The following is a 23,264-nucleotide window of genomic DNA, read 5'->3' on the forward strand; positions in this document are numbered from 1 at the left end:
TTGCACGAGGGACTCCGTTCCCGATGTCCGGCAGGCATCAGGGGGTTGGTGATGCTCAGCGGTGCTCTCCTCCAGTCCCAGGACACGTGTGCCGGAACTTCAGATGAGGCGCACGCTGCTGGCAGGCTACAGGCACGGCCTGCGCCGAAATCCAAGATAGCCGATTAACCCTCTTCGGTGCCGGCCGCAAACGCTCCAGCTCCTCCTCCACGGTACTTCGCACCACTCGCGCAGGGAGGTGGAGCCTGGTGACGACTCTGGAGTTCCCGCCAGTGAGGATTTGGCGGGCTGGAATTCCGTGCTGCGCCACTCGCCTCTGAGGTAAATGCTTCAGGCGCGGCAGCGCCGGATGTAGCAGAGCTGACAAAGTTCTTTGCAGGGTTTAACCTCTTGAGTGCTGGAGTGATGCTCGACAGCATGTGGCAGCAGTACTACAGTTTAATGTAAAAATGCTCACAATCACTTGGGCCTAAACCCGGATGGCAGCAGGGTTAGGCAGCACAGTCTTTGTAATAAAGGACAGTCTATAGTGCCAGTATAAGGCACAGAAGTATAAATCCTGTTCGTGACGCCACTTGCAACATCCCCCACCGGGGCCTAGCCTTTTCTTGGGGCCTGGAGACAGCCGGGGCCCCCAGTACCTGAGTGGCTGGCGGTTGCGGCCTAGGCACGCTATTGTCATGGTGCTTGGTATGGGGAACCGGAGGGCTGTCCTACAGCCTGGTAGGTCTCCAGCAGGGTGGTGTTGGCAAGAAATGATGAGGGAGAGGCTGTTATAGCGGTTCTCCCTGGGGCAACCCTTTGGGGTCTGGAGTATGAGTCCCAGTGAAGTGGATAGGGTGCCCGTGATGGTGGCAGCCATAGTAGCAGGGACCAGACGGAGGCAGATGTTGAACAAAACAACTTACAGTTCTTTATTGGAACCGACAGGAACCGTAGCAACTTGCCTTGACAGAATGGTGGAATGCTGGAGATGTAGTTGGAGGGAGCCACAGGATGGATCATCAGCTTGGATGCAATGGCAGGCTGGGAGATAGCTGTGTCCTAGTAGGATGCTTCAGCTTGTCCTGGGTTGCTTCAGGTATCACAATTGAAGGTAGGATAATACCCCTTTCCTCACTCACTAACTCACTACACTCAGGCAGGAAGCTGGGCTCACCTGCTCTTGTCTGATGTGCTGGCTGCACTGACTCTTCTGAGTCTCTAATCTGAGAGAGTGAACTCTCTCCTCACACTGCACTCTCTTCTGAGAGAGAACTGACTTCTAGAAGTTTCCTGACCAGGGGTTTTGTTACTCCCACTGGTCAGGTGGTGGCTACTCCTCCAATTACATCTCAGCTCACTGACATACAGTATAACACATGTGATTGGTTGCTGGAATTACATCACAGAAAACAATTAACTCCTGCCTTACCAGGCAGATTCTACCACTGCAGTGCTCATCTGTGTTATGTAGTTGTTATGTAGTGACATGCTGTGGGGTTGATCAGACCCTTCACAGGCTGCAAGCTACATGGTGGGACGTATTCACAACAACGCCTCTGCCTTGCATCGGCGAGGGTGTTGCAGGTGCATTCTTTAGTATCAGCTCAGGGCCCCTCACACTGCGTGACGCGTAGCGGTTTCTATGGTTGCTACCACTGTAGTTAAGCCCCAATCAGTAGCTAGACCACACCCTTCCTCTTCTACCTGAATTTTATTTTTAGTTGTAAAAAGAGATGGTTGTTGATGGAAATTTAGTGCTTAAAGGGATGTTATAGCTTTAATCGCCAGTAGTAGGAAGTGACTGAGAGATCGTGTATGACCGGGGATGAAGAGAAACTTAAGATAGTCCCGGTTTATATGAACTCCTGAGTACGTACCGTAGAAGTCGATAATATCAATATCTTAGAATACCCGCATATGTAGGGTCAGAATGTTGCTATATAGCAATGGGTTCTATGGCCAAAGCAAATAATAGGGGAGATAGAGGGCAGCCCTGGTGAGTGCCTCTCTGAAGGGAAAAAGGATGATGTCCATTTGCAAAAGTGGGGCCAATAGCAAAACGCATTCGGTACAACGACTTGAGTGATAACATTAGTTGTCTGAGGTTCTTCAGTCTGGCATGAACCTACCTTGATCAGAATTGTGGAAATAACCTTATTCAGTTTAATAGCTATAAGTTTGGTGAGGATTTTATAATCCAAATTTAGAAAGGATATACTCCTATGAAACCACATTCCATTGGGTTCTTATCCAATTTCAAAATTACCACAATGGTCGCAAAACAGGTTTCTTCATGCAGAACAGGCAGGGAGTGTGTAGGAGGGATGTAGACGGCCAGGAAAACATTTGGATGACAGTCTATATGTGTATAAGTAAAAATGAATCTACCATATGGGTCTGCATCACCTACCATTATACAGATCGGTCAATAAGAAGAGAAACACCTCTAAAATGTCTATTATGAGTCAAGTGTAGAGATCATTGGATCTAAGCTTTTGAGATTAGTCAGGTGGTCTTAGTGATCAGGTGGGTCTTCTGTAAGAAAATCACATGCAGTGAATGACTTACATTTACAAGCCTCCCCTTACATTCCAAGAGAGGACATTTAAGGGCATGTATGTGATAAGATAACCACAGTGCAAATAATTGGTCAGTCAACTATAAAGTTGAAAAATTTGAAGTTTAAGGAAAGTATACATCCAACAAATCTCCTACTCAGAAGAGATAATACAAATAATAGCAGAATTCAAAGGAGTAGAATAAAGTGGCTAAACTTTACAAGGTAGTTCATACAAGAAGTTTAGGTCGCACAAACTATGGCTCTGATAAGCTATCGAAATTATCAAATGATTGGGCTACCACTTTAAGGTGTTCTAACAATATATTATTCAGCCCAAGGATGTATAAAGATTTACAATGCAAACAGCACAAAAAAACTGATGATGCAAAAAGCAGGAGAAAAAAGATGCCCATTATTGTAAGTGAGACAACCCTGCAATTAAACCTTGCAATTTTGTTATGGGCTAAATACTGGAATCAGCTGAACTTTGCTTGTGGATCAGGAGGAAGAGATTTTTCTCTTGTTTATTTGTATTTGGATCCCTGGGGAAGAACAACATTTGTTTATTTCATTTACAGATTTTTAAGGTTTTGGACACTTCTTTATATTATTTGCTATACATCTGGGTGTTTATTGTGAATTGACTCAGCATTGATCATACTTTAAACCATATTATTTCAGGTGGACCGGATTCTTAAGCCTGGAGGATGCCTTGCTTTTTATACATATACACTCAATATGGAACTACACTACAAATATCGATCAGAGCAGTTGACTAAGCTTTTTTTGGAGGTCAGTATTTAGAAAATTTCAGTAGAGTAATATATTTTATTTGAAAGTGTGAAGCTATAAAATTACCTATGGATTATTCTGTATAGAAATGTTTTGGATCTGTAATAAAGTTTATAAAACCAGATGCAATTTTTCTGTCTTGGATTCAAAGAAAAAGTCTAAAATGAAAAAATAATTTTCATCAAGTGAAATTGCAGCAAAGAGGTTCATCTCTGTCTGCAGTGCTGAAGGACTACGTCCTGACAACTGTTTCACCACAGGCTCTTTCGGGGATCCATATACAAATGAAATCTTTAATCGTCCCTGGCAAAAGAGTAACTAGACCTTACAAACTGTTGAAGCAATCGAGGATAAAGTGCTTACAGATAATGGCTTCAATGTAGGTAATGCACTCATGAAAATGGGACAATATTAGTAAGCGGCACTTATATCCAGGTTCTTACCCCTGAAGCCTTTGTACAGTATCTCAAGTCCTCATAACGAAAAATTATTTTTAGATTTACAGAAAAACCATGCCCAACATAAGAGAACATATTGGGTCACATTTACTAAGGATTGTGCGCCAGTTTTCTGGTATACTTTGTACTTTCTTAAAATTGCAAACTGTTTGCACAGGTATTTAAGGAGTGTCTGCACCACAGCAGCACTAGGCATCATGCAACACAAATTACAGGGCATTCCGGTGCTCAGATGGACCGTGCGCCAGATTTATCAAGTCCACCAGAATTGTGTTGCATGCCCTATGTTAAAGGTGCACCAAAAAAAACAGTGGTTCATTCTGTCGAGCAGTGCAGGGGGTGCCAGATTCATGAAGAAAGGGGCGCCAGGTATCCTGAATCTGGTGCACTCTGCATTATACACAGGCAAACTGCATTTAGCATTGCTCTTGGTAAATGTGCCCCATTACCTGCACAACTTGTAATTTATGCGTTTCATTGCTTTCGTAGCCTACTGTACAGAGACAAACAAATCAGAGAATTTAGGACCTGAGCTAGGGAACACAAAACCCGCATTAGTAACTATGACAAAATGCAAGCAGAATCTAAGAGAAAGAAAAAAACTTTCCACACCACTTCAGTGGCAAAATATGTTAGGAAAAAACATCAGTCAAATTCTAAGGAGCTATAGTGTTTGGCAATCGCCAATATCAGTATGAAAATCCGTGGAAGGGATCAAGACAGACAACTATTAAAAAGTGAGAGACAGTGAATTTATAACATAAAAACCCTGAGGCCAAATGCCTTAAATGAGTTATTAAATTTTGGATACTTTCTGGAATAAAATGCATGCTGTTTTTTGTATGACCGGAAACAGTTTTATGAATTATATATAGACAGGACTTAACCGATATACTGGACACAAGAAATATATCGGTTATAGAATTTTCTTGCATTAGTCAATGTTTTATCTGTTTCATACTTGCTACAGGGCTGCTGTTTAGCAAAGAAACAGGAATCCATTTCCAAGCTGTGTGGTCAGCCTGTGACATATAACTCTGATCACTCACTGATCATTGACTGTGTGAAATAGCCCTAACGCTGAACTATTTCAAAGCGAAGACCTTACTAATGTAAGACTAAAAAATGTTGCACTTCCATTGTCAAATCTGCCCCATTATATTTTACTGTACAACTAGCTGCAAAGATGTCATACTGGTCATACTTCAATCCAGATTATGGGCAAAATGCAAATCTTTCTTGTCATGTTTTCCAGGTTAAGGATTTTCTGACCAACTATCAAAATGAGAAAATGCATCATGTCCAAACAGAATACAAGGAAATTTTTGATTGCATTCCATATACAGACAAATTAAGGTTTTTAGCTTTTTATATTTTCCTTTTATTAAAATATATTTAGGTGATCCATTTAGCAATTTTGGTGTGGCCTATTCACACAAGTCTAATTAGATGATTTAACTGACTTACTTTCAAATGGTGTTATTCTAGGTCAACATTGCTGATAAAATGAAAAGCAAACATCAGGCTTGTAGTGAGATACGGGCTGTTAAAGACTTATTGTATAGTACGTATAGTGTTGCACGTATGACCAGTGCCTGGTACAACTAGACAGTTTTGTGCTGTGTCAGGGTCAGGACAAGGTATTTTGGTGTTCTAGGCAGGAGTGTACCTACAAAGGTAGATGAGATAGCATTTGTTATGGGGCCCACTGAGTAAGGGGGCCTTGCACCCGACCTGACACACTAAAGAATGAAGGATGGGCACCATTATATACATATTACACTGCATATTGTACAGCATAATACATATATAACAGTGCACTTCTTCCAACGCTCACAGCTGAACCATCAGCTCAACTACAAAATATCAAGGGTGAGGATGGCAGAATGGCAGGACTGGAAATTTCTACTTCCTGCTGTCTACTTCCCCCAAGTGGTCAGCGGCTACTAGGCTGCGTGAAGTTAGCTCTGTGGCCACTGACCTTCCTGGAATAAGAAGACTGTCTGTAATGAGTATATTGTGTATGAATTTATAAATGTGTGTGTTTATGCTATGTATGAATGTATATGGTGTATGGTCTGTATATACTGTATTGGTGTATATATGGTCTATAAACATTATCTGTGTGTATATGTAATGTGTAAATGCTTTTTGAGGGGGAAGGAGGGCTCCATTCAAAAGTCTGCTATGGAACCCTTCCTCTCCTAGTTACGACCCTGGCCATAGGCATACAAAAAATTGTGTATATCAGTCTACATGGATACTCATACATACAAGCACACTCACCTATATACATTTACCTTAAAAGTTACTCTACTGTAGACCAGGTATCACAGGGAACAGAGAGGACATAGTCAGGGCCGGCTCCAGGTTTAAGTAGGCCCCTGGGCGACAGAGCCTTAGTGGGCCCCTTAGTGCCCCCCCCCCCCAGTAACCACATTGTTACAAGTACATTGCTGAGTGACGCTTTGGGGGAACAAGGAAATGTATTCTGCTCATCGGGGGTGCAGAATAGAGGCAGTAAACTACACAAGCCGGAAGGTGATCATTTGTACCAGTGTCTTAAAGTGACACTGGTACAATTGATCCGGGGGGAGCAGAATTGTTTTTGTTTGGCACCCAAGTGGGCCCCTCCTGCACCCTTGGGTCCTGGGACTTGCCCAGGTAAGCTGGGTGCTGGTGCCAGGCCTGGACATAGCACACTGCAGGGGCACTAACAAGAGCCACCTCTTTCACTTCAGCTATATGTCCCCACCAGAACAAGTGTGAGCAGGGATGGGAGGGAAGACAGCAGTCTCAGTGTTTGACCTGAGAAATGAGCAATGTATACATGGCCACCATAGTTACTAGAAAATCTTCCAACACTCACCATAAAGTGTGTATTTCACAATAACTGCAATCTAGTAATCTCAGGCATAGGAGGAAGTGCTGCCCAGAACACACACAGCTGGTACCAAGTGGTAGAGATAACAGTGCAGTCAGTGGGAAGGGTGAAACAGAACTGCAGTAAGGTCCTATATGCTCTCCTGCACACAGAGATGGGACAACATCCTTTGCTGCTCTCACTCCTTACACAGCCCAGATACATTTGCCGTTTTAATCTCCTGCCCCATCTCATGGCACACTGAAGATTGTGTGGTCAGGACATATTTACTGTTGGTGATTTCTGAGCACCGTACTGCCTTCAAAGTGTGGGTGCCATTCAAACCTGTGCCCCTCCTAGCCTATACAAAGACAGCACTCTAGCCAATGCCAATGTCTGCCTACTCCTCGTCCTGCATCACATTTGCCACTGTCTGATGTTTGACGATAAAGCTGATGTGGTCTGGTGTAAAGGTTTCCAGTCTTGCTTTGAAGCATCTAATAATTGAGCTAGCTCAATGACTTTTTCCTGTGATGCCTCACCTATCTTTACTGAGACCTTTTCTGAAACCGCCTAAAATGGTGTAAAACCATTAAAAAACATGTAGCTAGGCATTGTGGCTGAGACAGAGTTTGTCTTTAAGTCTGGTGTTCTAAAGAACAACGGCCATGGCTAAGTACCAGACATACTCATCTGAATTCTGTGTCCACCTCTAAATATAGATTTTGCAGTGGATGTTGCATATAAGTAAAACATATAGGAAGTGCATCCAACCAACATCATTATTTTTGTGAAAAATTAACCAACATTGAATCATATTGTAAATGTAGTTTTATAGGTTAATCTGTGCAATTTGAGGAATATAAAATCCTTGGTGTGTATACTTAAAAAGTTAAATAATTTTCCACTAACATGCTGTATCAAATCCAATGTTTTGTAGATCTCTGCTTGCTGTCATGCAAGTTTACTAGTTTGTTTTCAGTGAATAGAAATCTGCCCATAGTCATGTGATGTCTTAAACATTCTCAGCTGGTTGGAGGTCATGAATAGTAATCAGTGCTTTGAATCAGAATTTGTGTCCGCTTTTGTGGACAGAATTTTTTTTTCCACTGGAATTAACCTCTTCCCACAACTGGACGTGATAATATGTCCAAGTGTGGGAAAAGTACTTTCTGCGCCCGGACGTGCTATTACATCAAGCTTCTAACAACGGGTCACAATCAGACCCGGCACCAAAAGCAGCAGGTATATCACAGCTGACACTGTGCTTAAACAAACACGGTCGAAGTCGTCTCTGAACACGAGTGCTAACCCCTTGGGATCCAGGAGATCTGATCCTCTTCAGGGCAGCCACGAGGTCTACCAAGTGCCTGCCTTCCGTGCCTGCTCCAAAATGCATTAGTAGTGCAGTATCTTGGACTTGAACCAGTGATTGGACCATTGCTCTTTGAAGTTTGTATAAAGTAAAAAAAGTTAAAATAAGTTACAAATATTTTTAATATAAATAAATAAATAAAACAGGCGCTCCTTTCATTCTATGCCTGGCCGTGTGCCCATAGAGAAGGTAAGCACCACATATGGGGTATTGGCAAACTCTTGAAAAATTAGGTATCAAACTTTGTGGACATTTATGTCATTTAATCCATTGCGAATGTTTGATTTTTTTGCCCGTAATGAATGTATTGTCCAAAAATATTACAACTTGTAGACTGCCCCTCCATTTTGTTTTAATCCTTTAAAATCCTAACAAACTTTTCAAAAGTGGTTTTTCATACGTTGAGTGCTGTAGTTTCCATTTTGGGATACTTTACGAGTCTTGCTATTTCTTAAGCCTCTCACAGCTAATTGAAAGTTGAGCAGGTCCATTAAAATACAGGGTTTGGTGATTTTTCAAATAATGTCACCCAAATTCTAAGCCTCATGAAATTCTAGTAAAATATGTGGATTTAAAAGAAAAATATGCCAACATAAAGCAAACATTTGGGATTTTGAATTTTGAAAATGAAGAATTTTTCAACATTTTTGCCAAATTTACGTTTTTTTCATAACTAAAGACAAAATATATCATCCAAATTTTTTTACTAATTTAAAGGACACTGTGTCAAGAGAAAACCATCTCGAAGTACCCTGGATATGTTAAACTGTTCCAAGGCTATAACCACTTATAGTGACACAGGGCAGATTTGAAAAATGGGGTCCTGAAGAGGTTAATTTATGAATGGACTGCCGGCACAGATCTAGAAAACCATGGGAAACTGATACATAAAGCATATTGGAAAAATGTATAACTTTTCATTACATAAACAATACCATTTATTTCCTGAGATCTGAATGCCCGGTAAATTTATTGTGGTAAGTTAATGTTGTTTTCAAAATTTTGTGATAAATATGTATTTTGTGGATTTTCCGTGGGGCTCTAGAAGTGCAGTAGATCTTATAAATCATATATTTTTGGATGTTTGATTAATAACTTGTATGAAAAAAATGGATGATAATATATAAGCACTCTATATCTATTATAGGATTGTTGACATAGTTACGAAGACCAGAATATCTGTGGGAGATATAATTGGTTTTTGCCAAACCTTATCAGCGTTCCGGATTTATCATAGACTTGAACCTGAAAACGCAAAGGATTATATAAAGGCAATAGAAAAAAGGTATTGGAATGTAAATGCTAATCAGAGGAGCTTTCAATGTTCTATGGTTTTAAATGCCCGCAGATGTCTGTGGCGCAGGGGCGATTCTAGCATTTTTGAAGCCTGAGCCAAAAAATTGAAAATGCTGCCCACCTGCAACACTAGTAGTCTGTCAATGACACAAACATTAGTGACATTTAGTACATAGGTGATGAAATGCCAAATCAGGAAAAGGACTTCTTTACGATTTCTCCCGCCCATGCATTATTTCTGCTGAAGTCACATTCAAATGTCTTGAGCTACCTGCAGCACTGCGCCCCTAAAAAACCCACAGTCACTTACAGCATAATGGAGCATGTTCCTAAATATATATTATCCTCACAATATGACAGAACACACTATTCTCCACATAAAACATCCTTTATATATTCCCCTGAATAAATTATAGTATAATGTATTATATATACCACAAGCCCTGAACTACAGCACCCTACTAATTTATATACGTACCTGATTTATATAAAGTTCCCCTTATTTATTTATAACAGCACCCATATACATATTCACAAATTAAACTATATAAAGTACTCCCCAAGTGTACACAACCTCCTGCATTATACACAGCCTCCCCCTTTATACACAACCTCCTCAGTATACACAGCCTCCCCCTACTATACACAGCCTTCCCTCAGTATTACACAGTCTCCCCCCGCTATACACAGCATTCCCCCAGTATTACACAGCCTCCCCAAGTGTTTATGAGTATTGTTATTCCCTGTAGCATTAACAATACAAACAGGAAAGAATATGAGAGTAAATATATAAATGTGTGGAGAATATAAAGTACGAACATGAATATGAAAATCCAAAAATCAACCAATATAGATGGTACCATTAACCAGTAAATAACCGCGAACTGCCTTAATTTATTTACAATAAAAAACCTTACCTCACCATACCTTATGTGCATCACCTGAATGAGCGTTTCTAACATCAATGGTCGACATGTATATGGAAGTAACTCTGAATTTAATCACACCCATATCTATAACCTCTATGATGGGATGCCATAGCTGAGAACAATACACCCAAATCATTAGTACCTAACATATCGAGGCACACTGATTGGTATAGAGGGGAGTCGGCAACATGAATCATATAAACCATGAAAAAAAGCACAAAAAGGGAAGGAAGAGAGATGCCACTCTCTTCCTCCTAAAGTTCATTAATGTCCATAAACTAAATCCCAGGAAGAAAAAAAGAGGGGGTTACTCATTTAAATAAACCCAAAAAATTGTTTGGTCCACGAATACTCATAGATGAAACTTATGAAGAGATCCATGAGAGATCCTAATTAGAGATGAGCGAACATACTCGTCCGAGCTTGATGCTCGATCGAGCATTAGCGTACTCGTAACTGCTCGTTGCTCGGACGAGTATTTCGCCCGCTCGAGAAAATGGCAGCTCCCGCCGTTTTGCTTTTTGGCGGCCAGAAACAGAGCCAATCACAAGCCAGGAGACTCTGCACTCCACCCAGCATGACGTGGTACCCTTACACGTCGATAGCAGTGGTTGGCTGGCCAGATCAGGTGACCCTGGGATAGACTAGCCGCTGCCCGCGCTGCTCGGATCATTCTCTGTCTGGATGCCGCTAGGGAGAGAGCTGCTGCTGCTCAGGGAAAGCGTTAGGGTGTTCTATTAGCTTACTGTTAGGCAGGAGTGATTCTTAAAGAACCCAACAGCCCTTCTTAGGGCTACAATAACGTTATAATTTTTTTTTTTTTTTTATTTGCAGCTAGTACCATATTGTGAGGAATTAGCAGGGGGACTTGCTACCGTTGTGTTTAGCTCTTAGTGACACACATATCCACCTCAAACACCAAAGTGGGAAAATTTATTAGGGGTTTGAGTAGAATTAGGCACAGTCTGCCAGTTTCTTTTTATTTTACGTTTATTTTTTTCATAACTCAGCGTCATCTCATCTGGCATAGTAGTGTGCTGTAATACTTGGCTAGAAAATAGCCATAGGAGAATACAAACGTCTTTATTACGCCTGCAGTAGCGTTATATATATTTGATTTCTGGTTGATCTGCTGGTGGCTGTACTTGCTGCAGTGCATCTACTATCAAATTGGGAGCAATTTGGAGTCAGACTTGCGACCACTGTGTTTTAGTGACGCACATATCCATCGCAAAGACCGAAGTGGGAAAATTTATTAGGGCCCGGGGTTGTATTTCAATTAGGCACAGTCTGCCAGTTTCTTTTTATTTTACGTTTATTTTTTTCATAACTCAGCGTCATCTCATCTGGCATAGTAGTGTGCTGTAATACTTGGCTAGAAAATAGCCATAGGAGAATACAAACGTCTTAATTACGCCTACAGTAGCGTTATATATATTTGATTTCTGGTTGATCTGCTGGTGGCTGTACTTGCTGCAGTGCATCTACTATCAAATTGGGAGCAATTTGGAGTCAGACTTGCGACCACTGTGTTTTAGTGACGCACATATCCATCGCAAAGACCGAAGTGGGAAAATTTATTAGGGCCCGGGGTTGTATTTCAACTAGGCACAGTCTGCCATTTCCTTTTTTATTTTACGTTTATTTTTTTCATAACTCAGCGTCATCTCATCTGGCATAGTAGTGTGCTGTAATACTTGGCTAGAAAACAGCCATAGGAGAATACAAACGTCTTAATTACGCCTACAGTAGCGTTATATATATTTGATTTCTGGTTGATCTGCTGGTGGCTGTACTTGCTGCAGTGCATCTACTATCAAATTGGGAGCAATTTGGAGTCAGACTTGCGACCACTGTGTTTTAGTGACGCACATATCCATCGCAAAGACCGAAGTGGGAAAATTTATTAGGGCCCGGGGTTGTATTTCAACTAGGCACAGTCTGCCATTTCCTTTTTTATTTTACGTTTATTTTTTTCATAACTCAGCGTCATCTCATCTGGCATAGTAGTGTGCTGTAATACTTGGCTAGAAAATAGCCATAGGAGAATACAAACGTCTTAATTACGCCTACAGTAGCGTTATATATATTTGATTTCTGGTTGATCTGCTGGTGGCTGTACTTGCTGCAGTGCATCTACTATCAAATTGGGAGCAATTTGGAGTGAGACTTGCGACCACTGTGTTTTAGTGACGCACATATCCATCGCAAAGACCGAAGTGGGAAAATTTATTAGGGCCCGGGGTTGTATTTCAACTAGGCACAGTCTGCCATTTCCTTTTTTATTTTACGTTTATTTTTTTCATAACTCAGCGTCATCTCATCTGGCATAGTAGTGTGCTGTAATACTTGGCTAGAAAATAGCCATAGGAGAATACAAACGTCTTAATTACGCCTACAGTAGCGTTATATATATTTGATTTCTGGTTGATCTGCTGGTGGCTGTACTTGCTGCAGTGCATCTACTATCAAATTGGGAGCAATTTGGAGTCAGACTTGCGACCACTGTGTTTTAGTGACGCACATATCCATCGCAAAGACCGAAGTGGGAAAATTTATTAGGGCCCGGGGTTGTATTTCAACTAGGCACAGTCTGCCATTTCCTTTTTTATTTTACGTTTATTTTTTTCATAACTCAGCGTCATCTCATCTGGCATAGTAGTGTGCTGTAATACTTGGCTAGAAAATAGCCATAGCAATAGGATAGCATCGTTTGGTTTTAAAAACTAAAAAACACAAAAAAAAAAAAAAAGTTAAAAAAAAAAAAGTTAAAAAAAAAATACAAGTTATAACTCTCATTTTCAAAATGTTTAACCCGAGGGCTAGGGGTAGAGGACGAGGGCGGGGACGTGGGCGTCCAACTACTGCAGGGGTCAGAGGCCGTGGTCCTGGGCGGGGTGAGACACCACCTGCTTATGAGGGAGCAGGGGAACGCCGCAGAGCTACACTCCCTAGGTTCATGTCTGAAGTTACTGGGACTCGTGGTAGAGCACTGTTGAGGCCAGAACAGTGCGAACAGGTGATGTCGTGGATTGCCGACAATGCTTCGAGCAATTTGTCCACCAGTCAGTCTTCCACGCAGTCCACCCATGTCACCGAAATCGGCACTCCTCCAGCTCCTGCACCTCAGCCTCCTCCCCCCCAGTCTGCCCCCTCCCAGCAAAATTTGCCATTTGAACCGGCATACTCTGAGGAACTGTTTTCTGGACCCTTCCCACAGTCACAAACCACTTGTCCGGTTGCTGATGAGCAATTTTCCGATGCCCAGGTTTTCCACCAGTCGCAGTCTGTGGGTGATGATGACCTTGTTGACGTAGTGGAAGAAGTGTGTAAAGAGGTGTCCGACGATGAGGAGACACGGTTGTCAGACAGTGGGGAAGTTGTTGTCAGGGCAGGAAGTCCGAGGGGGGAGCAGACTGAGGGATCGGAGGATGATGAGGTGACAGACCCAAGCTGGGTTGAGAGGCCGGGTGAACACAGTGCTTCTGAGACGGAGGAGAGTCCTCGACCAGAACAGGTTGGAAGAGGCAGTGGTGGGGCCAGACGGAGAGGCAGGGCCAGAGCTGGTGCATCAGCGCCAAATGTGTCAACTAGTGAAGCTCCCGTGGCGAGGGCTCCTGCGGCGAGGGCTAGATTTTCAGAAGTCTGGAGGTTCTTTAAGGAAACACCGGATGACCGACGGACTGTGGTGTGCCACATTTGCCAAACCAGGATCAGCAGGGGTTCCACCACTACTAGCTTAACTACCACCAGTATGCGCAGGCATATGAATGCTAAACACCCCACTCAGTGGCAACAAGCGCGTTCACCTCCGGCCGTGCACACCACTGCTCCTTCCCCTGTGTCAGCTGATAGTCAGCCCCCTGCCCAGGACCCTGCCACAAAAACCCCATCGTCACCTCCACGATCCTCCACAGCATCCACCAGCGTTCAGCTCTCCATACCCCAGACGCTGGAGCGGAAACGCAAATATAGTGCAACCCACCCGCACGCCCAAGCCCTTAATGTGCACATTTCCAGATTGCTAAGCCTGGAGATGCTGCCCTATAGGCTAGTAGAGACCGAGGCCTTTCGCAGCCTCATGGCGGCGGCCGCCCCTCGGTATTCGGTCCCCAGCCGCCACTACTTTTCCCGATGTGCCGTCCCAGCCCTGCACCAGCACGTGTCAGACAACATAATCCGTGCCCTGACCAACGCCGTTTCTGACAAGGTCCACCTGACCACGGACACGTGGACGAGTGCTGCCGGGCAGGGCCACTATATATCTCTGACGGCACATTGGGTTAACTTGGTGGAGGCTGGGACCGAGTGTGACCCTGCGGCTGGTCATATACTGCCGACGCCGAGGATTGCGGGGCCTACCTCGGTCCAGGTGTTTGAGGCCTACTATGCCTCCTCCTCCTCCCACCCCTCCTCCACCTCCTCCTCCGAACGACCATCCGTGGGCATGGCGCCATCAGTCGGTAGCTCTAGGCACAGCAGCAGTGCCGTCGCTAAGCGACAGCAGGCGGTGCTCAAACTGCTGAGCCTAGGCGATAAAAGGCACACCGCCCAAGAACTATTACAGGGCATCACGGCGCAGACTGATCTGTGGCTGGCACCGCTGAACCTGAAGCCAGGCATGGTTGTGTGTGACAACGGCCGTAACCTGGTGGCGGCTCTGCAACTCGGCAGACTGACACATGTGCCATGCCTGGCCCATGTGTTAAATCTGATAGTTCAGCGTTTCCTCAAGACATACCCCAATCTGTCTGATTTGCTCACGAAGGTGCGCCGCATCTGTGCGCATTTCAGGAAGTCCAGCACAGATGCTGCCACTCTCAGGGCAGCGCAGCGCCGCCTCCAACTGCCCGCTCACCGACTGTTGTGCGACGTGCCCACGAGGTGGAATTCAACACTGACCATGTTATCCAGAGTTTACCAGCAGCGCCGAGCGATTGTAGACTGCCAGATGTCAACTTCCACCAGAACTGGTAGTCAGGTCAGTCAGCTTCCTCAAGTCTACAATGAGGAGTGGACGTGGATGTCTGATATCTGTCAGGTGCTGAGTAACTTTGAGGGTGCGGTCACACGTTGCAGTTAAAACTGCATCGCAATCAGCTTTGAGGTGGTTTTAGGTGCAGTTTTGTCAATTGAACAGGTGAAAGACATGAACTGAATGGGTGAATGACATTTGTGGAGCAGGTTTCCCCTTCAAAATCAAATTCACTCGTTCAGTTCATGTCTTTCACCTGTTCAATTGACAAAACTGCACCTAAAACCACCACAAAGCTGATTGCGATGCAGTTTTAACTGCAACGTGTGAACGCACCCTGAGGAGTCAACACAGATGTTCAGTGGCGATGCCGCCATCATCAGCCTCACCATCCCGCTGCTTGGCCTGTTGAAAAACTCTCTGGTCAGCATGAAGTCGGAAGCTTTGCGCTCCTCACAAGAGACAGGGGAAGAAGATTCCCTTGTTGATAGCCAAAGCACCCTTAGGTCTGTTTCTCAGCGCATATCGGAGGAGGTGGAGGTGGAGGAGGATGAGGAGGAAGAGGAGGAGAATGTTGGCGAGACACAAGAGGGGACCATTGTTGAGTCCTACACTGTTGAGCGTGTATGGGCAGAAGAAGAGGAGTTGGAGGAGGAGGAAATGGACAGTCAGGCCAGTGAGGGGAGTGAATTCTTACGCGTTGGTACTCTGGCGCATATGGCAGATTTCATGCTAGGCTGCCTATCCCGTGACCCTCGCGTTCAAAGAATTTATTCCAGCACCGATTACTGGGTGTTCACTCTCCTGGACCCACGGTACAAGCAAAATCTTTCCACTCTCATCCCTGGAGAGGAAAGGAGTGTGAGAATGCATGAATACCAGCAGGCCCTGGTGCACAAGCTGAAACAGTATTTCCCTTCTGACAGCGCTAGCGGCAGAGTGCGTAGTTCTGCGGGACAAGTAGTGAGGGAGAGTAGGCGAGCAGGCAGCTTGTCCAGCACTGGCAAGGGTACGCTTTACAAGGCTTTTGCCAGCTTTATGTCACCCCAGCAAGACACTGTCACCTGTCCCCAGTCTCGGCAGAGTAGGGCTGATCTTTACAGAAAGATGGTGAGGGAGTACGTAGCTGACCATACCATCGTCCTAAATGATCACACAGCTCCCTACAACTACTGGGTTTCAAAGCTGGACATGTGGCACGAACTGGCGCTCTACGCCTTGGAGGTTCTTGCCTGCCCTGCCGCTAGCGTCTTGTCAGAGCGGGTTTTCAGTGCAGCTGGTGGCATCATCACCGATAAGCGTACACGCCTGTCGACTGACAGCGCTGACAGGCTGACGCTTATCAAGATGAATAAAGCATGGATTTCTCCTAATTTCAAATCTCCAGCAGGTGAAGGAAGCTCAACCTGAATAATTTATCCACTCCTCCTCCTCCTCATTTTCCTCCTTCTCCTCCTCTTTCTACAGTAAAGCAGAGGAAACTGGCTGTTTTTTGACAGGGCCCACTGGCTCTAGGTATAGTACTTTATGCATTTAATTTTTCTGGAGGGCCACCGACACGGTCCTCTGTTTTAAACAATTTTTGGGAGTGCCACATACAGGCACTCAATCTATTCAATTTTTCTGGAGGGCCACCTTTCCGGTCCTCTGTTTTAAACAATTTTTTGGGACTGCCACATACAGGCACTCAATCTATTCCATTTTTCTGGAGGGCCACCTACCTGCTCCTCTGGTTTAAAAACTTTTTTGGACTGCCACATACAGGCACTCAATCTATTCCATTTTTCTGGAGGGCCACCTACCTGCTCCTCTGGTTTGAAAAATTTTTTGGACTGCCACATACAGGCACTATCCAAATTGAATTGTCTCCATAGCAGCCTCCACACGTTGTCTCCATTGCTACCTCCAAAAGTCGTCCATATAGCTGCCTCCATACATCGTCCCTTTATCAAACGAGGTTTGTCAGGCCGAAATTTGGGTTGTTTTCATGGATTCCACATCAAAGTTGTTAACTTTGTCGCCACCCTGCTGTGTAATCCCCAAAATACACTGGCAAACTTTTACCATTTACGGATATTATTTCAGCGCTTCTTGCGCATCTGTTTACATTCCCCTCACCCGCCATATCCTAAACTTATAAGAACGCTACTACACTTGATCTTATACAGAAGGTTCTTAGAAGTGCTGTTTGGGGAGTAGCCTAGAGACAGGGGCTTGGATTGGCGAAAGCTCGCCTGGCAGCGGAGCGCCAGCTCCATGCGCATCATGCGCTTCTTGCGCATCTGTTTACATTCCCCTCACCCGCCATATCCCAAACTTATAAGAACGCTACTACACTTAACTTGGTGCAGGCTGGGACCGAGTCTGACCCTGGGGCTGGTCATATACTGCCGACGCAGAGGATTGCGGGGCCTACCTCGGTCCAGGTCTCAAAGGCCTACTATACCTCCAAATCCTCCCACCCCTCCTCCACCTCCTCCTCCTCTGAATTACCATCCGTGGGCATGGCGCCATCAGTCGGTAGCTCTAGGCACAGCAGCAGTGCCGTTGCTAAGCGACAGCAGGCGGTGCTCAAACTGCTGAGCCTAGGTGATAAAAGGCACACCGCCCAAGAGCTATTGCAGGGCATTCCACATCAAACTTGTTAACTTTGTCGCCACCCTGCTGTGTAAGCCACAAAATATACTGGAAAACTTTTTTCATTTACGGATATTATTTCAGCGCTTCTTGCGCAGATGTGTACATTCCCCTCACCCGCCATATCCCAAACTTATAAGAACGCTACTACACTTGATCTTATCCGAAAGGTTCTTAGAAGTGCTGTTTGGGGAGTAGCCTAGAGACAGGGGCTTGGATTGGCGAAAGCTCGCCTGGCAGCGGAGCGCCAGCTCCATGCCAAGAACCAACTAACATAGTTTTAACTGCAGCACCTTTAATCTACTACTAGTTCACTGCCTCCATACATCGTCCCCTTATCAAACGAGCTGTGTCAGGCAGAATTTTGGATTGTTTTCATGGCTTCCATGTTAACTTTGTCGCCACCCTGCTGTGTAATCCACAAAATATACTGGCAAACTTTTATCATGTACCAATATTATTTGAGAGCTTCTTGCTCACCTCCTTTGGTTCCTCTCTGCTACCCATTGGTTTGAAGCCTGAGTCCATTTAGGGTATGTCGCCATGCCACTCTCTAGCCTTCCGCTGCTGCCGCTGCCTCTGCATGCCGTCCCCTATAGTGTCAGGGTCAATTATTGGATGTTTTAGATGCTATCTAGCTTCATTCTGTCACTCTGTCATGGCCATGCTGTTGCCCATAATTTTGGCATAATGGTGCATTTAAGCAGCCTCAGAGGCATCCATGCATGCTGCCCCTGCTGTTTCCTGTCCATTTCCGTGGTGTTTCCATCCTTTTCTGAGGTTCCCAGGTGTTTGGCCAAGCTTCCCTGTGCAGAGCCTTGGTCCCCTTGAAAAATGCTCGAGTCTCCCATTGACTTCAATGGGGCTCGTTACTCGAAACGAGCACTCGAGCATCGGGAAAAGTTCGTCTCGAATAACGAGTACCCGAGCATTTTAGTGCTCGCTCATCTCTAATCCTAATCATTCGAGCTGGAATACATAGATAAAGTGAAAAAGGTTCATAAATTAGTTGTAGACACTCCATTAAAATTCTTTACCCTCCAATAGAGATCTGGCACATCATTCAGTTAGAAGCCAGACCATAGCAAAAGCGCTTTTCTCCTTTTTAGCCACAATATTCACAGTAAAATGGTCAGATTAGGATAGTGGAGAGTAGACATACTAAAAACCAAGACACACAAGAGATATATATATATAAGTACAAAATAATAAATGGCAAAAGAAGATGCATATAGAGTGTATACATATCTAAGGGGATTGGAAGAGGTGCATATGTATCTAGGGGGACTAGAGGAGTCCCAAAACTACAACAGACCAGTGTCCAAAATATGAAAAACCCTGAGAAAAATATTAGGTTACCACAGTAACGGGTTCTGGATGTAGGAGTAACTGCCCCTGGTTTACCATGCATGATTCTGATGGTAGAGCAATGTAGGGGAAATCATGTCAGGACTAGAAAAGGGATGTGGTATTATCCTTTGTGGTCCAACAAACCAGCTCACCATCCTGGTTCACTCAGCAATCTTCCAGGTGCACGGAAAAAACATGTAAGACTTAAAGTAGAAAATTCACACCCAAGAGAAATCCAGCATGATCACGGAAGATGCATAAAAACTTGATTTTCTTTATTTCATAGTTTAAAATCCATGTCAAAATGTAAGCACCATATAGACAACACAGAGTAGACCTCTTGTCCACAAGAGACCACAGCGTGGCCTCTTGTCCTCCACTATGTGACCTCCTGCATTCTTCATTGTGGCCTACGGTCCCCCACATTGTGGCCACCTGTCCCCCACATTGTGGCCTCTTGTCCCCCACATTGTGGTCTCCTGTCCTCTATATTGTGGCCTCCTGTCCCCCACATTATGGCGTCCTGTCCCCCACATTGTGACCTTCTGCCCCACATTGTGGCCTTCTGTCTCCCACATTGTGGCCTCCTGCTTCCCACATTGTGGCCTCCTGCTTATTACATTGTGACCTCCTGTCCCCCAACTTATAACTTCACTCTTCTTGCACTGTGTCAGGGTGATTATCGTGTTTGTTTAGTAAATTATTTATTAAATTATTTTATATTGTTCCCTTATAAAGAATGGCTGGACCATTATACAACCTCTTGTGTCACCTCCTCATCCTCATAAGACTGTAAGCTCTTGTGAGCAGGGCCCTCACTCCTATTGTTCCATATGACTGTTTGTTCTTTGTAATGTAATATAGTTGTATATGTCCCCTATGATTTGTAAAGCGCTACGGAATTTGATGGCGCTATATAAATAAAGATTATTATTATATTATTATTATTATCGTGTCCTCTTCTCTATCTTGCACGCAGCATTGTTACACAGGAGGGGCGGGCCGTACTAGTGCTGAGGGAGTTGCTGGGCTGGGCTAAAAGACAGCACAGCCCGGCTGGTGGTGATAAAATTCAGTTTATCACACCTCCTTGATTTACGGTAGCAGCCAGAGTGTGAGCTAGAGTGTCCTGAACAGGAGGTGGAACTCGGGGGCGGGACAAGCGCAGCAGACGGTACATGAAGACGTGACAACCGCGGGACAAAGCAGGAATATCCAGGACATTCTCCCGAATGTCTGGGATGGTGGCACAGAGGTAAAAAACTGGGACTGTCCTCCCAAATCCGGGACGGTTGGATGCTATGCGCTGGAAGTAGGTTTAGGGGTGACACATGTGGGTGGGGTTATTTGAACCAAGTGTAGATCTGACAGAGAAAAAAGTTTAATTAAAGATTTCTACATTTTCTGTTCAGTTAAGGACCCACCTGTCCTTTTGGCTTCCCACTACTGATACAACTAAGCAGAATTCTGTTTTAATGAAACTTGGCTTATGACTTTATAGTATGTTTCTCTCACACTCACTAAAAGGGGAACAGACAGAAATGTGATTGAATACCAGAAGTCAAAGAAACAAGCTACTTAGTAAGTATAGATATTCCTACAGAACAAAGCCAGGGATAAGCTGCAGATACAACAATACCTAGCAAATACTGAATGACAAACTAGCCTTAAATGGAGCCCGAATACTCCTGATAGGATAATACACATTACTACAGCAGAGACCTAAAAACACAAGAAGGTAATGCAGAAACACCAGCAACAAAAAAATAGTTATAAAACAATCAGGCAAAAAAGCTCAAAGAACCCGACTAGAACGGCCACAGGACGCCGGTTCAAATACTGACACTGACTTTGTCTCTCACTCTGTGTGTCTCTCCCTTTGTGTCTCTCTCAACCTCTTTCTCTCTCCAACTGCTTCTCAGTCTCTCCCTGCCCGCCTCTCTCTCTCTCTCTCTGTCTCTCTATATCTGTACATCTATCATATTAACTCACATATAACTTTACATATTACGTCATACATAAGTTGTCTTATACCCGTTGCCTGTAGTAACCAATCAAAGCTCAGGACTCATATTAATGACCTGTGACAAAATACAACCTGAGCTATGATTGGTTGTTAACTGCTACAGAAGCCAGCAGACAATGGCTCCTGTATATCGTGGTTTATAAGTATATTCTAAAAAACATGGGGTGGAAATTTTGCCACAAAGACGTTCATTGAGTCAAAGGGAGCAGCTGTGCAAATTTTGGTGATGGTCCAGATTCCTACATATACCACACATTCCACACATATACACAAACATACACTCAGCTTATCCAAGGTCGCTATGGATGTGACAATAACCATTATGTGTTTTTATTTATTTAATTAAATTTTAAGACACTATATAGTTACCTATGATAAAAGGGTGATTTTAGGCGTGCTTTTTTATTTTATTATCTATTTTATTAATTTTTAAACTGTATTTTAATTTTTTTAATGTCCCACTAGGGGGACATACTTTTTGGATACAATGCTCCTTCATACAATACATTGCAGTATTTCTGTACTATAGTGTATTAAACTGTCAAAGTGCAAAACTGACAGATATGCTTATTAGACACAGCTTTGAGCAGTCACTGAGACCTCCACCTGCCATGGCAACACCTCAGCACCCCATGATCACATTGCACAGAGGCCAGGGGGGGTTCACATGGGGAAGCCCTTTCCTTCTCTCTCTTTAGCGACCTTGATAAAGTTTGATCTTTCCATGCAGTAAAGATGCAGCAGGGACCAGGCTGCCGATCCTGCTGCCATTTTCACAGAGCCAGAGTATGCCTAATGTGGCCCACTTGAGCATTCCACTACACTGTGGCCCAAAATTGCATGCAGTATTCTGGCGTGGTCTGACTGGTGGTGTGACAATAAGCCTCAAGTCTGTAAATATGATTTTTACATCATAGATGAGTCCAGTCCCCAGCAGAGTTGTTGGTCCTGGAAACAAGACTCCAAGTGTTTTTTGATTCAAGGACCCACATTGGTAGTGTGAAACTGATGCTGCACAACTTTATCTGTATGATGGAGAATTTTTTTCTCCAAATGAAGGGTGTTAGTGTGAGGCTCAGTAGCAGAGAAACATAAGTAAAAACTGTGGATTTTTTTTCAGGTTTTGGATTATATTTCCCTACTAAATTAACTGATACTGTATTGTCTCCATTGGAAATCCCTATTCATCCGGTAAAAAAGCAAAACAACATATTTTGGGATAAATTATCATATTTAAACTGGAAAGCAAAATAACACAGCTTTCAGTCTGTTCTTTTCAGTCGACAGTCTGAACAGTACTCTATGGCTGGACTGCTGGTTGAAACCACATTGCACCGCTCTTTGAAAACTTTGCTCTGAACCAGCAAAGGATAACTCTCTAAATCTCAGAGCTCTGCCCCTCTTACCTGAAGCAGGCTCCCTACTGGTAAATTTTCCATGTGCGCTATACTGATTGCTAGTTAAATATTTTCTAGATAGCTTTCTTGTCTACACTTCACTTGCTATACATATGTACTTCTGGTTCAATGCCGGGCTCATGTTCTTGACTATTCTTCTGTATATAAAATTTTGTATGCTATCTCTGTTGTGCCCCAGGTTGTTAAGCTCGCTTTGTGTTATTTGTGACCATCTTTGTAGTTGTCTTGTATCGCCTAAAAGATGCCGAGACAAGCAGGCAGGGCTGTTGGGTGACTGTAGTTTTAGAGTTCATAGTCCTGTACACTTATATATAATTCTAAGATGAAATTCTATAAGTTGTCAGTATATGTTTTAATTGTTCCCATCATTTAAACAGCTTTAGGAATTTGCATACAAAATTTCATGTTCATTTTAAAACTGAGGAATTTAAAAAGTTGTGCTAACTTATGTAAAAGTCTTAGAAGGGCATGTATAGTGCCTGCTGCATATGCCTGTCTTCCTAGAAGGGCATACATAGCAAAAGTAAAAAACTATCTTATACCACAATAAACAAACCTTAATAATGATCTTTCATATTGAGGAATAAAAAAGTTATAACT

General features: G+C 43.7%; 1 protein-coding gene across 2 annotated transcripts in view; it reads left to right on the top strand.

Annotated features, from left to right (window-relative positions):
• Positions 1–23,264, top strand: part of LOC140076236 (putative methyltransferase DDB_G0268948) — a 42,986-nt gene that overhangs the window by 18,102 nt on the left and 1,620 nt on the right. The window contains exons 5-7 of one of the 2 annotated variants that reach the window (XM_072122752.1): positions 3,227–3,337; positions 5,051–5,151; positions 9,181–9,318. In XM_072122752.1, coding sequence (XP_071978853.1) covers positions 3,227–3,337; positions 5,051–5,151; positions 9,181–9,318 — 350 coding nt within the window. The remainder of the gene's footprint in view (positions 1–3,226; positions 3,338–5,050; positions 5,152–9,180; positions 9,319–23,264) is intronic. The other variant, XM_072122753.1, reaches the window with a different exon arrangement.

The sequence above is a fragment of the Engystomops pustulosus genome, chromosome 8 (genome assembly GCF_040894005.1).
Source record: "Engystomops pustulosus chromosome 8, aEngPut4.maternal, whole genome shotgun sequence".
Lineage (NCBI taxonomy): Eukaryota > Metazoa > Chordata > Amphibia > Anura > Leptodactylidae > Engystomops > Engystomops pustulosus.